At 39.3% G+C, this 15,673-nt stretch overlaps 1 protein-coding gene across 1 annotated transcript in view; it reads right to left on the bottom strand.

Moving 5' to 3' along the window:
* Positions 1–586: 586 nt before the first annotated feature.
* Positions 587–15,673, bottom strand: part of STOX2 (storkhead box 2) — a 66,637-nt gene continuing 51,550 nt past the window's right edge. The window contains exons 2-4 of the mRNA XM_054383208.1: positions 14,614–14,766; positions 5,240–7,505; positions 587–782 (exon numbers count right to left, since the gene is read on the bottom strand). Coding sequence (XP_054239183.1) covers positions 587–782; positions 5,240–7,505; positions 14,614–14,766 — 2,615 coding nt within the window. The remainder of the gene's footprint in view (positions 783–5,239; positions 7,506–14,613; positions 14,767–15,673) is intronic.

Raw genomic sequence — 15,673 nt, forward strand, 5'->3', positions numbered from 1 at the left:
TTACTTGCTGATACAGGTATTTGCAAAATTGTGTCACAAAAACGCACAGTGAAAATGACTGCTTAGGATTAATAATTCACAGATAGAGCTGAGGTCATCACTTGTCATGTTTGGCATTGTTTTCCTCATCGTGGTCCTGGCTGGTTATTCTCAGCAGTGGCTCAGTTTTTGAAGCAAGAAACAATCAACTCTGCAGCAGAGTTTAGCCTCTGACCAGGGGCATCACACATCTGTGGCATTTTTTGTTTAAATGAAGTTGGCAACTGCATGGACATGGAAAATGCAGATTACACTTACAGTGTCTAGACTTTTATCTATGTGCTCAGTTACAATTAAGTGAAGCAAAAAGTGTACATATTATCCCTACTGCTATTTCTGTTGCTACAGAGCCGCAAATGTGAAAAGCAATACCTTGAAATAAAGATATCTTTGTTGCCCCTAGTCTACTTAGCAGCACAGTTTAAGTAAACACTAAAACTGTGGTTGAGATGCTTTTTAAATTTTTCCCCAAAGATGTAAACATCAGTCCCAGTGTCGTAAACTTTGCTATATAGGATGAGACAGAAGATCTGAAGCAGGATGACTATCAGACACTAGTGACAGAAGCTTGCAGGCAGTTAGCAGGTTTCTGCAGTTTCTCAGCTTCACTTGTCGGTGGGTCTGCAGTGGCTCGGAAGGTGAATGTTGGGCCTGCGCCACCATGTGCAGGGCTCAGAGCAGGGTTCTGACGTCTGTTGCTTTCAACAATACTTGAAGTGTTGGATGCCAGGCTCTCACGAGTACTAGAATGGAAAAGAAATATATATACACACTCATATATGACATGCCTATATATCCATTACCCAGAAAGGAAAGGAGAATAGAGTGTTTTATAATAGGCTTCCTGTGTTTGTATGTAATGTCACATCAATGAACCATCTCATTTTGATGGTACACACATGTTCCTCCAAAATGGGTTCCAGAGGTACTCAGCAGTCATCATACTGTAACAAGCGTAAAGCACTAAGCAGAGCTGAAGCTGTCACACAGGCTGTAAACTGAACCCGTATCAAGCATCTGAATTTTTCACTCAGGGAAACAGCTTCCATCTCGCACGTGGAACATACTAATTTTCTTTCCTGACTGGTGCATTTTTGCACAAAGTAGCTTCATCAAATCAGCCAAAGCGACTAGGGAAGCTGGGAGAGCAATCATGTAACAGAGCTTCCTCTGTCCTCTTCTACTTATGTCTTTGTACACAAAATAGTAACTAAAAATGCTACTTTACATTAAACCTACAATGTTTCTAAACACAACACTTCAATTTGGCTCTGCAGTGAGACAACTGCAACTTACAAGACTCCAAGAAATCTTAACTGCCTGGTCTGTGATTATACTTTGAACAACAACCAGGGCTGCTATTTCATTCCTAAAATGGACAATGTTCCTTTAAGTTCTAACACACTGTTTAGCCACAGGAGTGACAGGATACTTAGCATTTTTAAAGAATAAGCCTTTTAATGATACATTATGAACACAGAGGAGCCTGTATTTTAGTCTGTTCGGCTTTTAAAAACTCAACCAAGATATGCTAAAGCTGGTTTTACTACTACTACTACTCTGTTCTCTTTCTGGTCTCAGTTTTTGATCTCCTGTGTAGAGAGACATTTGGTTTTCAAATAGCCAGGCGGCCCCCAGTTCTCTATTCTTCACCTATATCCCTCTTTTTTTTTTGCAAAATGATATCATAATTTGCTATGGAGATGTTCACAGAGTACCTTTAGAGGACTGAATGGGTTTGTGGAATAAGCACTAGAAAGAAAGGTACTAATGACAGAGCTTCATAGTCAGTTTAACGTCAACCTAAATTTGCCTGCTACTGAAAAGGGGCAGATCTTGCCTGCATTGCGTGGACCTGACCCTGCCACATGTTCCTGCTGCTTCCCTGATGCTGAGCCTTGCAGCCAGCCAGAACAGGGGCCACTCTCATTAAATATTAGCCCTAAAAAGTTTAAAAAAAAAAAAAAATTAGTGCTAACATCAGGGGAACAGTAGGACTACACGTCTCTGGATGTGGCAGGGGAGACGTCAGCGTGTGGCACATGGGAAGGAAGAAGCACCATGTTCACTTGTAGGGCAGATTTCAATAATCTTAGATTGACTGAATCTGGAAAACCTTTGATTCTTTTTAGGAAAACTTTCACAGAGCTTTTAAATGGATCAGAATGGTACTGATCACCTTCTGTCAGTTATCACTTATTGTCAGTAGTTCCAAACACACAGAGTAAGAGATCTGTGAGCCACAGTGACATACAGTGCACTTTTGTTACTCATTGTTTGATTCTGCTCCTTCTGCTTTTTAATGAAAATAGATGCAATTTTTTGTTGGTTTTTTTTTTTGTTTGTTTGTTTGTTTAAAAGACCATTTAGTATTTTATCATTCTTTATGGGATGGCCAATTCCGGATCTTCAAACATTTCCTGTTCTGGTTTTACTACATGTTTACACAAAGACTGTTGTGAGAGTTTTGCATGCAGAGTGCCCAAATGAGCTCTTTCTTCAGATGACAAAAGAGCAGTAGAATTATATAATCTCTAAAAAGTAAAGAATAAAATTGACAGCTGATATTTGCTATATAAACTTGCATAAAAGCAATGAACAAAATACTGTGAAGCATTCACAAATTGCTCACACAATGACTTTTGAAGTCAAATGACTATTGCAAATCTCTTTAACTACATTTTTTTTTTCCTCCCCAAATGCTTCTTTTTTCAATTTGTCACACTTCTAAAATGCAGTTTTCTTTCACAGTGTGGAATTGGTAATTTTGATTTCCCAAGCAACATTGCAAGCTTCAGTTTCAATGAAAAGATACCACCACACCTCAGGAAGTCAACATTTACACCATCAGTGGAGGTTAGCTAGGGAATATCACTACATGCATGTCCTATTCTTAATACTCTTCCCTAGGCATCTGCTAATGGACACTATCAGATCTAGGTGAATCTAGGTGATGGATGCTGAATAGATTTTTTGTATTTTCTGGATAAAGGGTTGTGAAGTGTATTTTTTCTTATGAAGTAGTAAAGAAATAACAGCACGGCAATTACAGCCAAAGGGCTGAATTCACCCTCATCTCAATTTACTTGTATAGGTTTATACCAAGGGGTGACCAAAACTCAACAAAATCATTCAATTTAATCATCTTGACGCAATGCTCATGAAAAAGCCTCTGAAAGAACTGGACTACACACTGGTCTTACAAAACAACCCTACAGAACCTTGCTTTAAATTTTACTTTATGTGACCTTGCAAAAAAAAAAAAAAAAAAAAAAAAAAAGACATTTGTTAATAAGTAAACAGTGAACAAAAAAAAAAAAAGGAGATGTGTGGAACACAATCATTATTAAAAGCTGCTTATCTATTTCCCTTTTGATCTAAACACAGTGGTATAGCAGCACTAAATCCAATATGCTCGCCACATTCTGTTCTCTTGCTAGCTAAGATTAACAGCAACAGAAATTTTACCTTTTGTGTAAATAATTAGGGAAGGAAATGTCTGCCTTTGCATTAACCAGAAACACAAGCCTGATATTCGTCCAGCATACAGCTAGCAAAACAGTAGGCTAAGAGCAGATTTTTATTCAGTTGACTGACACCCTGTCCTGGAGGTGAAATGCACTCTGGAGTTGGGCAAGCCTAGCAAGAAGCAAACACCACTGTATATTCCCCCACGAAAACTGACTGCAGGTATAGCAAGAAGAGATTACATTAAAAAACCCCAACAGTACAAATAGCCTTATACAACAGTTGTATGTGAGAAAGGTGTCAAGCATCTGCAGAGCAATCAAGAACAGGAACAAACTCAAGACCTTCTTTTTTAAGCTGGACTCAGTGTAAGTACAATTTACTCCAACCACTTTTCAAATATTTTACTCAGAAAAAATTATACATATGTTAAAAGTCTGCTCTAGTCTGATGATCACTGCATGCTGCAGCAGGCCATATAATTACTGCCTTGTCATTAACATCAGGTGGGAGTAGCCATCAGATCTGAAGGAATTCATTGCAGTGACACGACTGACTGAAAATGAAGCTTAGTCCTGTGTAGAAGCAGTAAATCCTTCACATTTCTGAGAGCCTTTGCTATAGATTTTTTTAAAAATGTAATTCTGAGGACAAAAAAATCAAAAATGAAAAAAAAAAACCTCGAAACCCTCCCACAAACCCCTTATTTTCTTTTACTTAATAGAAATCCAGACTTTGAGGTTTTGTTTTTAAAACATAGACAATAAGTAATTTAAAATGAAGTAAGACACTGTAGAAGAACTACTACAGTAAATTATTTCTGTGCTCTTAAGAGTTACTGCTCTGAACTCTGATAGGTTGCTATCCATAGCAAACAAAACCAGTGAAGTTCCATTCCAGCAGGGACTTAGGACTGTCAAAGGTCAGACAGAGAGTAAAGAAGGCTCAAGTGAAGGATTCTTAACCTTGAAATGAGCTTGTGAAATCTCCAGGGTACAGAACACACTAGCAACTCTCTCCTCCTTATACCTGTAAGACTGCCAGCACCCTGAGACTTCCATGATCTCTGAGATCCCTAGAATGGAAATGACTTACCAGCACCACCACACACAAACATCTGGAATCTTTTCCCAAATATCTTAGGCAAGGCACCCCTCTCTCTGCTGATGCAGCACTGGGTCACCTCCGAACTTTAAATATCCTGAGGACTTTCGGTCTTACAGGGGGAGCAGCTGCACCAGTCTCACCAGTTTGGAATATGCTTCCAAATTTTTTGAAGAAAACAAACAAAAAAGCCCAAGCCCAAAGGAATAATCATGTTTCGTTTGTTTGGGTTTTTTTGTCTGAGATAAAGGTTATGCCACCTAATCATGTCTAGTCTTCTGATTAGTCATGTTGATGATATCTAAGAGGGAAAGAGAAGGGGGAATATGCAAGAGCTCATCCCTTCTATTCTAAGTGCAAACACAAGTTTAATACAGGAAAAAAAATTATACAGGGAGGTTTTCAGCAATAGAAAATGAACTAATACAGAGTCAATGCTGCAAATGGTCATTGGTATGGTGGGAAAGCCACACACCTCAATAGCAGATTGCAGAGTTGTAGAAAACACTGTCTGAAAGTGTGTGCAACTGCTCAAAATGGCCCTAAGTTCTGTCACCAGTACCACAAATATATAACTATAAATGGAACTTTCTAGTCTGTAAAGCTGCAATGAATGTGACAGCCCTACCGTGGAGAGTTGAACCCGCTGTCCACAGTAATGCTGCTGCTGTCCATGCTGTCCAGGCGGGCTGAGTGAGTGGCTCTCTGGTTGTTGCTATTTTCTGTTTCCTTTGGGGTGAGAAGAGTAAGATTCTTCTCAAACTTTCGCTGCAGATCCCTCTCCTTTTCTCTCTCTAGGAGCCACTGCATTGTACCAACATCATCCCTGTTCTTTTCTTCCTCAGCATTTTTGTTGTTTCCTTCCTCCGAGTCGTCATCATCAGATACGTTGTAGTAGTCGAAGGAGGCCTCCTGGTTCCCAGCTGTCTCTTGCTGTCTCTGTGAAACAGGCGTGACTTGTGTGCCTGAGGTTACTATCGCTTGTTCAAGTTTCTCACATCTGACTGGCAATGTGTCAGAGGGGGTCTTTTGATGAGGCTTTAGCAGGGGTGTGCTGGACTTATGATAACTATTCACAGAAAGGGTGTTGTGCAGAGGTTTAAAGAGTGTATCCTTGCTAAATATTTCTTTCCTTTTATCAAGGCTGCTTGATTCAGCACTATGGTGTTGAACTAGCCGCCCGTTTGCAATCACCTCTGATGTTTGGCCAGCAACTGCTGTACCAGTGCTTGGGCCCTTTGGGGACTCATCTTTGTGCACCCCAGGATCCCTAGCAATATGTTGAGACTGTCTTTCTGCAGGAGTAATTTTTTTGAGCCCATCTGTCCCTGTCAGCGTATCATGGTCCTCTTTATTCTTTCCCAGTGGTGACGGAGCAGTAAGCACAGTCTCACTGGATGTGTTGCATTGAAAATAGTCATCAACTACAGATTTTGTAGTGCAGGAGTTGAGCTCGCTGTATGGTGGCAAATTCTCTGTAGGCTTGCTTTGTTCCAACAGGCTACAGGAACTAGGGGTTTCTACACTGCCACTAGCTATTTCAGGGATGCAAGTCTCTTTGTAGCTTGCAGATGAAATCAGAGCCCTTTGATGACTGAGTGACTGAGATGGCCTTAAGGTACTATCGTCAATGAAAGTTTGGCTAGTTGTTTGGTCATCTGGGCTACAGCCTTCACCTATATCTTCAGGTGTGCCTAAAGTAGTTGAGCCCAGAGGTCCCTTGGAGTTATCCATGGATCTAGACCTTTCCTTAGCCTTACTGGACCGCTCATTCCTTGATCTTCTATCCTGTGTATGGCTGTGGCTCCGATGGACCTTAGAGTGAGAGCTTCCCCTGGAAGGTTCAGGGAAAGGCATTTCAGTTCTTCTTTTGGCCAGCTCCCCAGACACATCCCACTCTGGTGTCATGGGAAAATGCGATTCAATCATGTTAGGATTGCTGTGCATTATAAAATTATCTCCCTTGTGTTCTATTATAAAACAGCCTTCCCGTGGGGATCGAGTCAAGGGATCATAGAACTCATACTCCCTTTCAGCAGGTATGTCCAAATGAGAGCCATCTGATGGGTCTCCTTTGGACACCCGGGTCTTGCTGTGTGACCTCGATTTCCCATGAGACTTTCTGTGATTCCTGCTCTTTTTACTTCGTCCACTGTGGTGAGCTGAAGATCCTGCTTTGCTTCGTTGAGCTTTTTCTTCTTCAAGTTTCTTCATTAGTGCAGTGTGCCTCATGACATTTTCCACAGTCAAATCTGGGTTAATGCGCCTGATAATCTCCATTTCTACCTCTCTAGGTATAGTGGTAGGGGTGTCCTCGTCCCTTAGTGGCCACTCCTCTGGAGGAAACTGGGCAGAGAAGTTTGCCAACTGTTTTGTCTTGTCCTTCTTAAAACTTAATCGAAATAATTTGAGTCCAAATTTCTTAGACTGCTTTTCTACATCCTTAGGCTTTGTGAGTGTCTCTGCTTTGTAAGAAAAATTGACAGTACTTTTACTTTTCTCAGTAGGTGGGACCTGACACAATGAAGGAGGACAGTAAGAGTCTTTACAGTCTTTTGCTGATTTCCTCTGCAGGGTAGATGCATGCATGCTGTGCATGTCTTCTCTGCAACAATGGCAGGAGTCGCAGTGGTTTTTGGGTAGTGTTCGGTCCCTGACGCATCCCGAGGTGGATGGAGTTATAGTTCCTTGTTGTGGAGAGGTACATTGAGACCTGTCAGGTATCCTCTCATCCAAATGGTACCATTTACTGTTAGTTCTTATGAGAGATGGTGTTATAAAGTAAGTCTGCGGGGTTACAATGAAATAGCCATCCGGAGTTGGGTATATTTTTCTCTCCCGTACAAGCATATTCAAGGTATGTCGAAGGATTTCTGGACTGGGTGTTGGAACGCCTAGAAATGACAGCAAACACATAGCATAAAAAACAAGTGGGACTCTCTGGATTCCTCCCTCCCCAACAAAAAGCTGTTTTACCAATATGCAAGCTGGAACATGCTGAACAAACAACTCCAGCACTTTGTTAGGCATTCTCTTGTCTGTTTGTTTTTCCACTTAGCTTCTACACTTCAGATCTATCAATTATTAATTAAACAGAAAGGAGGCCATTAATGGAGCGTTAAGGTAAAAAAAAAAAAAAACAGAAAAACCAAACAGGAGGTAACTTTTAGTCATTTCCATTGTGCCAGTGACATTAAGCTACAAGATGGAATCACTGGAAATCAAAGGGTGTCAGGGGAAATATTTCACTTTTACTCTTCTTCCAACTAAATATTTATATATCTCAGTTCACCAGAGCTCTTCATTATAATGTCCAGTCACGTGTAAAAGAGTGTTTATTTGTTACTTTGGATGCCTAAGTTGTTTTTACACAGAAGAATACTACACTGAAAAAACCCACAACATTGCCCCAAACTGCCTTTTTATTACAAACTTGATAGAACTCACCTGCCCTCCCATTAAAATGTTTCAACTATATCGCAGGCAGCTGCTCCAAAAAAGACACACCTTGAATGACACAGTTCATCTTACCTAAACAGACTTTTACACTAGGCTGGAAGTTACAGATCCAGCTCCTAAAAATCTGCTTCTCTGAGTTCCCTGTCTTTCTAATGAAATGAGAAGGACACTACCTAAATCATGTATCACACACTGACAGAGGGGCAAGTATGACAACCCTGCAGCAATGCCACACTAGCCATACAGTACACTTGGCATTGTGAGCCACCTTCTTCCCACCACTCTTGCCAGGTTCAGTGGTGCAGGACGATATCATATTAGATTAAACACTAGGTTAGTATGCTGTGCGTAGGAATAAGTTCCATCTAGAGCTAAGGAACCAAGAAATTTAGTTCACAAGCTAGTTAAAAAAAACAACCAACCAAAAACCCAAACAAACACTGGTTTATGCTGCATAACAAAAAAATCCTTCAAAATTTTCAGTGGAAAAAGCTGTCTTCAATCAATAAATTTTGTTCAACTAAAACACATTTTAGTTTTAACTTAATTCTGGGTCCTGACCTGGTTTACATTGCAAGAGTGACAGAATTTTTTTTCCAAAGTTTGGATAGTCTATTTTGACCTAAAAAAGTTTATATTATTTACTCTGGGTCTTCATTAAAAAAAAAAAAAAAGAGAGAGAGAAAGAAATACAATAAAATTGAATCAGAGAGTAACTTAGGTTGGACATCATGAAATCATCTGGTCAAGACCCCTACTCATAGCCAGGCCAACTAAGATGAGGTTGGTAAGGGTCTTGTTAAGCCAAACTGACTATCTTCAAGACAGAAATTCAGTGGAATCATGCGTGTAAACACATTTCAGCAAAGTAGATGCTTTTTGCAAAAATGCTTCATGGAAAAAATCTCAAGCAGGTTTACTTGCCACAAACACAGTATCTTCAGTAGCATATAGTGTCTGGTCACCAACTACTCCTCTCCCATATGTCAAAGCCTGGAGCCCGCAACTCCGTGATCTCCCTGTGTTAGCACACATGAGGATGACAACAAGAGCTCTGGCACCATGGCCAACATCTCATCATAAAATAAGCAACAAGAAGTAGAGAAGTTGTACTTATTCCTTAACTCATCCTCTTCCTTGCTACTGGGTTGCAGACAACATAGTAAGTATTCTTCCATCCGGCTTTGAGTGTTGTTTGGATTTAGAGACATGAGGATTCTGCTTACATCCAATCATATCTGTAACTAACAAAGTGTTAGGACTAACATGGACATGAGTGAAAGTAGTTACAGAGAACACGCCGGGGGAAGTAAATATATTTCATGTCCATGAGTTGAAAGATTGGGGAAGACACGGGAATGAAAAGAGTTAAAAAAAAAAGATATAATTTGAGAAAATAAATGAGGCTGAAAACTGGAAAGAATATGCAAATGAAATGGAGAATCAGGAGCATTTATCCTCTTTTCATGTGAGCATCCACAATTCATGTGATAATCCTAGAGAGAGTAAGACCTCTAGAACTGCTGGATGAGCAAACATGTCAGAAATAGTAATGGATGGCAAAACCTAACATCCAGAGAGCTGGGGGGAAAAAGACCCACCCATCCCTAGGCCAGATGGGTCTCTGGACTGAAGCAAACAGCATGCTGAGTTTCCACTGGATCGTGAGGTAGTAGCAATTGGAGAGCAGGCTGCCTTCCACATGAGCTTTCAGTAAAGCACAGCAACACAGAGTGATTTCAATTCCCCTTAACAACCAGCAGTCATCTAACCTCTTCTTTCCTATGCTGGAGCTGTTATGTCTGCATGAGTAACACTGCCCCGTTTAAATTATGCCTTGCATCACCACAAGAAGTGGATGACCCCGAAAGTCAACCTCATGTTCTCTATCCTGTGGTGAAAATGCACTACAGGGTCCAATCCTGGTCCAACTGAGATACAGTTACTGTGCAGTAGCCAAGCTCTTCCTGCTTCTACATAACCAGCTTGGCTGATCCACTGCATTTTCCAGGAGATTACATGTAAATACCTCAACATGTACCTGCCTTTGTCTGTGAGAATTTGGTTCTTCATCCTTACTTTACTTAAAAGACTTTTCTTAATAGACTGTTTCAAAAACATTGGACAAATGTAGAAGAGAGAAAAACACTCTCCTGGGAGTTTACAGAAAAGTCAGGGAAAGAGACTGACCTCTTCTGAGGTATTACACTAACTCAGGCAAAAATGCACTGCAAATACACAGTAAAAATAATAATATGTATTTTTTCACCAAGTAAACCATAATGACCACAATATCTTGGGTAAATGAGTCTCTAAACTCTGGATGTACAGTAGTTATGCTAATTGACTAAGTCCTGTGAGCAGAAAGTGCTCAGACAAACACCAAGAAAAATCCAAACTAGCATGCCTGGGCACTCAATGATGCTGTAAATTTGTGTCAGCATTCTCTCTGGATCTGGAGACTATCACTTTTATCACTTTCCGCATACAGCACATCCCTATGGTTCCCTAATCCAGCAGTGACAATAGCAGATGCAGATCTTTGGAGTTCAGCATTGCCAACTAATGCTACCTCTGGGTTTTGTTCAGATCTCTTTCGGGTACTTAAAAAAGCAGAAATAGACCCAAACTTTAATTAGACTTTCCTGCGTTGTAGGAAGGAGCAAGACATTACTCTGACTCCCATTGTTGCTGATTTTAATACAGATTTCCTACCTTTGTCAAAAGTTTTCTGTTTATAGCAACCTGCCCACATCATGTCTATACATAACTTACCTTGCTACATTCAGAAGCCTCCTTATGGTCTTCCTTCCTCCATTAAACAGCATCAAGAGGAAAAAAAACTAGTCTAGGTAGTAGTCTAGAGACTCTAGCATATAAAATATGGCATGACAGCAGTGGTGTTATTTAAGATTATGTAGTGGTTTAATAATTCAAAAGCAGAAACTGTCTGGACACTGAATCATCAGACATGTACATTTTCTGCATCTCAAGAGAGTCTGCTTTGCCATCCAGTGAGCTTCCAGACAGAAGATTATGTCTTGTTTGCTGCTCACAAAGAACGCTGACCTAGGGTGAACTCAGCTAATGTAAGACACTTACTTTAAGTGCCACATATACATTTCCCATATTTAAAGTGTGAACAGTTATGAAGGTGAATGTCAGAGGAATTTGCCAGCTTTCAGAAAACTGTTCACTTCAAAAGCATCCTAGTCCACTACACATGGATCTTCTGCACTGAAATTTTGAACACCTCAAAACAATTTTAATAAATATGTGAACAAAACTGAATAAAAAAATAATTTGAAAATTAAAAAATCCTTACTGAAGGCAACATAGACAAAGGCATGATGTTTTGCTCAGACAGGGTCATACAGATAAGAGAGTCTGGCTTCCAAACACAGGAACAGAGGTTACATTCTTAGCTCCTTATACTGGATTTCAAAGATTTACATGTAATGTATGGGATTTAAACCATGGTCAGTAAATTTTAAAGTAGGGCTGTACAAACATCTCATTGTTTAATTCTAAGTTAGAATAATGGGAGCATGTGCAGCAGGGGCCTTCTTGCTTTTTAAAAACCCGACAAACAGCAAAAGCCACAAATAAGACGTGCATTATCATTACAAACTTTCTCAATAAATTCATGAAAAATACATCTGAAGTAGTATTTAAATGGTGTTAAATCTGCTAAAATGATTTTCTCCTGAGCTGATGCTAAGGCTTAACAAGGGATAAAAGAAATACTCTGATTGGCTCATGAAATACTAGTTAAGGATATGGAGTGGTTGCTATGTGATGTTATAAATAATTAGCATACCTTATTTCAGATAGAGCCATGGCCCAGATTTATGCCTGCACAATGGCTCAGCAAACTAGAGGGCTAGACTGCAACTGTTAAGATCTTGCACTGAGGCAAGAGGTTTATTATTCTTAGGCAGTTTGAGAATAGCATCTGGGGTCTTAGGAAATTTATACACACCATGAAACACAGTGAAGCATCTGTTCATTAAAATACAAACAACACAGACAAATGCTGCTACAGGGTGAGATACAGAAAGGTTACGTGACAATGACAGATACATTTATCCTGGTAATGGTCTCCTCTCTGAGTTTCTCTTTCCTAATTCATTGCTGAACCTATCAGAATATAGGAGGACATCAGATATTTTAAAATATCCACAAAGAACACAAGGGCTCAAAAAGCCACAGCTGAAAACCCCACCTGGAGGCGTTCCTGGGTGACCTACTCTAGGTGATCCTGCTCTGGCTGGGGGCTTGGACTAGATGATCATGAAAAAATATCACTCAGCACAAGAAGAGGCTGTATTTATTGGAATGGACAAAATTATTGGGTAGTCTTGTAATCATCCTGAGATAACACCTATGCTTGCTATGTCTGGGAGAGAAAGGCATTTCTCTAGAGAGGGGAATAAAATTAGACAAAGGGTAGATTATTATTATTTTTTTCCCCAAATAATTTTCCTTGTGTTTTGGGAAATGAGGTAGGAAAAACAAGGCTCTCCTGTTTTTTAATCTCAGACTTAAGAAATACCTATGTTCATGGCTAGTGGAAAAAAAAAGACAGCAAGAGACTGTGTGCTAACTTGCCTCAGGCTTCTTCTGAGCAGTCTACAAAATAATCCAGCCTGTTGAATTATTTTTGATGTATGGTTCTGTCTAGCAACAACAGCCCAACACACCAAGTGTGTTACACATAATCATGCTCCCAGGAAACCAATAAATCATCATTTCTACCATGCAATAATGTTTCCATAAAAATATTGATAGAATCATTGGGGAAAATACTTGCAGTCTATGGAACTCTTCTAGTACACAGCTATGTAGAACATGACATGGAAAAACAGAATTCAAAATATATTAAACTGGACTTATAATTGTGAAGTCTGCCTTCTTTGCATTCTACCCCCTATTACTTATATCTCTATTTTCAAAATCAGCCAAGCATACTGAAAAAAACCCAGACCAATAAAAGCCACCACAAATTCAGACAGAAAGCCAGTATTTATGAAACATACTTGCAGTAATTTTTCCCAAAGTGCAATTATTAAATGTCAAACAGAACTGTTTATGTCAAACACAGCTCCCTATCCAGAACTGTATTTTAAAATATCAGAATTTATTATCAGTTAATTTAAGTCTTTAAGTAACTCTTGCTCTGAGATGTAAGCAAAAAATTTCAAGACATCAAAACCTGGCTACAGTTAGGCTGCCTAGATGAGGTAGATGCATCAGTAGTTTTCCCATTGAAGCAATTTCAATTAGCTGCTTTTTACAGCTGTAAAAGAGGCACAATAGAGTTTCTCAATTAATTTAGAGAAATGTAAATCCAGGCACAGAACAGTGTGCTCTCTTGAGCAGTAAACCTCTGCCCAGTGCTTTTACATCACTGTTCTAGATGCCTCTACAAGATGCTGTTTAGATGATTCACCAAGTCGAGATACAGATTGCCAGCAGGGAAGTGTATTCAAGAGCATGTTCTTAACACAGGTTTCCTTTTTGATATTACAGTGTATTTAATCCAAGACGTCATTTTCCTATTTAACAAATATTACCAATTGCTGTCAAGAATATCTTAACAGCACTTATGAATTCAGTAAGTGCTCTCCAAACCTTTCAGTCATAGAGAGAGTTGCCAATTAAAAAAAAAAATAAAAAAATTAAAAGATGTTTTAAGCAACAGCAGTACAGAAGCAAAAGCCAGAACTGTGTCTAAGAATGCCCTGAAAACCCCTGGAAACCAGGCTGACAACCTCCTTTCAGTTTAAATACAATCCCTCCCTGAAGCAGGTGCATCATTGCTGTTGGACTCTATCACTTGCATCAGGCCACACCAATTTTGAGATTCTGCTCTAGGTGGAGGAAGACATGTAGTATATGGGAAACATGCCCTTTAAGAGAGAATGCTTTACACAGAGTGGTCTTATCTATGGAGATTGGACAACAACACATGAACTGATACCAACAGAGCTCTTACAAGTTTGAAAGTCACAAGGTGGAATTAAGTCTGCTGACTATGACACATGCTTTGTCCTCTGTAACTACTGAAGAAGTCCTAAGCTCTTCTGACTATGATAATAAAGAAGGTTATTTCGCAAGGAAAAAAAAACACAAACAAGATTATTCTGATACTGTTTGAAAAAAAGAAATGATTCAACACAGTTTGCTGCTTAGTACCTCAAGTAATTTTTTTATATTTACATAAAGTCAGGAATTAAACCTGCAAAAAACGCATCCCACATGAATAGCTCTGGTCAAAGAGAACTCAATTTTCTGTTTGTTTAGGAATAAAGAAAAGGTTGTAAGGTAAGAATCCTAAAGCCTCCTTTTGCTCTTATGTAGCATGTCAGGATTAATCAATAATCCCATCCAGAAAGGTGAATTAAAATAGACTTCAAAGCAATGGGAACTCCATTCTTTAAAGGAAGCTGAAAAGATAAACCACCTGTTGGGTATGATTCTTTAACTGCCCTTTTACAGACATGCACCCATCTCGCCAATGATTTATTAATGTCCAGCTACCTGGGAAGCAGGTTGTTAGGTGCTCCATTAGTGCTTCTTGGGTGACCGGTTTTCGGGCAGAGTTCATTGCTGAGATGGCCAGGCAAAGGATTTCCCCAAGTGGAATAAACTGTGACTGACTGATGGGAGACATGCTGATGGGTGATACATCACCTGTAAAAAGACAACAGATGTGCAATGAAGCATTTTGTTTTAAAATCTGCTCATAGAACAAGGATGTAGAGATACAATTGAAGGAGATGCATACAGCTCTGTAGCATTTATATTCGGCTGGGGATAAAACTCCTACAACGGAGAATCATTCAACAGCTTTATTTCAAAACTTGGACACAGTAAACTTTGGGAAATTGGAGATGTACACTATGAAGACACAGTTCCTCAAAGGATGCAAAAGATAAACTCAAAAAATCAACAAATTAGCATTCATGGTTGCAAACCCTTGTGCCTGATTAACTTACTAGGTAAATGCACAAGCAAAATGTATTTGTCTGGACATAAAAGGGGAGATTTCACTCCCCTTTCAATGGCTACTGGTGTGGATGACCCACCATTTCCACTTGATAAAATATTTTTTTCTTAGTTGTGACAAAAATCAGGCAAAAAATGTTGCTCAGTTAACAAATAACATTTTCACTCATCTGATAAAGTGCACATCACTTTTTAGAGGCACAAAAAGCATCAAACATCTGAAGATCGATAGGCTGAATACGTATTTTCTGGATCTACACATTAAATGTCTTTGTATAGACTACATATTTTCAGAAGTTTTAATGGTCTAGGATGACCTCAAAAATAACTTTGCTGTATCTTTTTTCATGTTGTATTTAAAATAATTAATTAACCCATATTTAAAAGTCACTTCAAAATGAAAGTTATAGGAGAAAGTATAATTTGATAACATTAGCATGACTAGAGAAATGCACACATACATCTTACATAAATACAGAAAGGCTTTCAGATTCTGCTCTGAACCTCCCCTTGAAGTAGTGGTAACCATTCCCCAATGATCTCAGAGGGAAATAGCAGGCTAGAATGTTTCCTTTGCCAGCATAAAAAGAAT

The sequence above is a fragment of the Indicator indicator genome, chromosome 8, assembly GCF_027791375.1.
Source record: "Indicator indicator isolate 239-I01 chromosome 8, UM_Iind_1.1, whole genome shotgun sequence".
Classification (NCBI taxonomy): Eukaryota; Metazoa; Chordata; class Aves; order Piciformes; family Indicatoridae; genus Indicator; species Indicator indicator.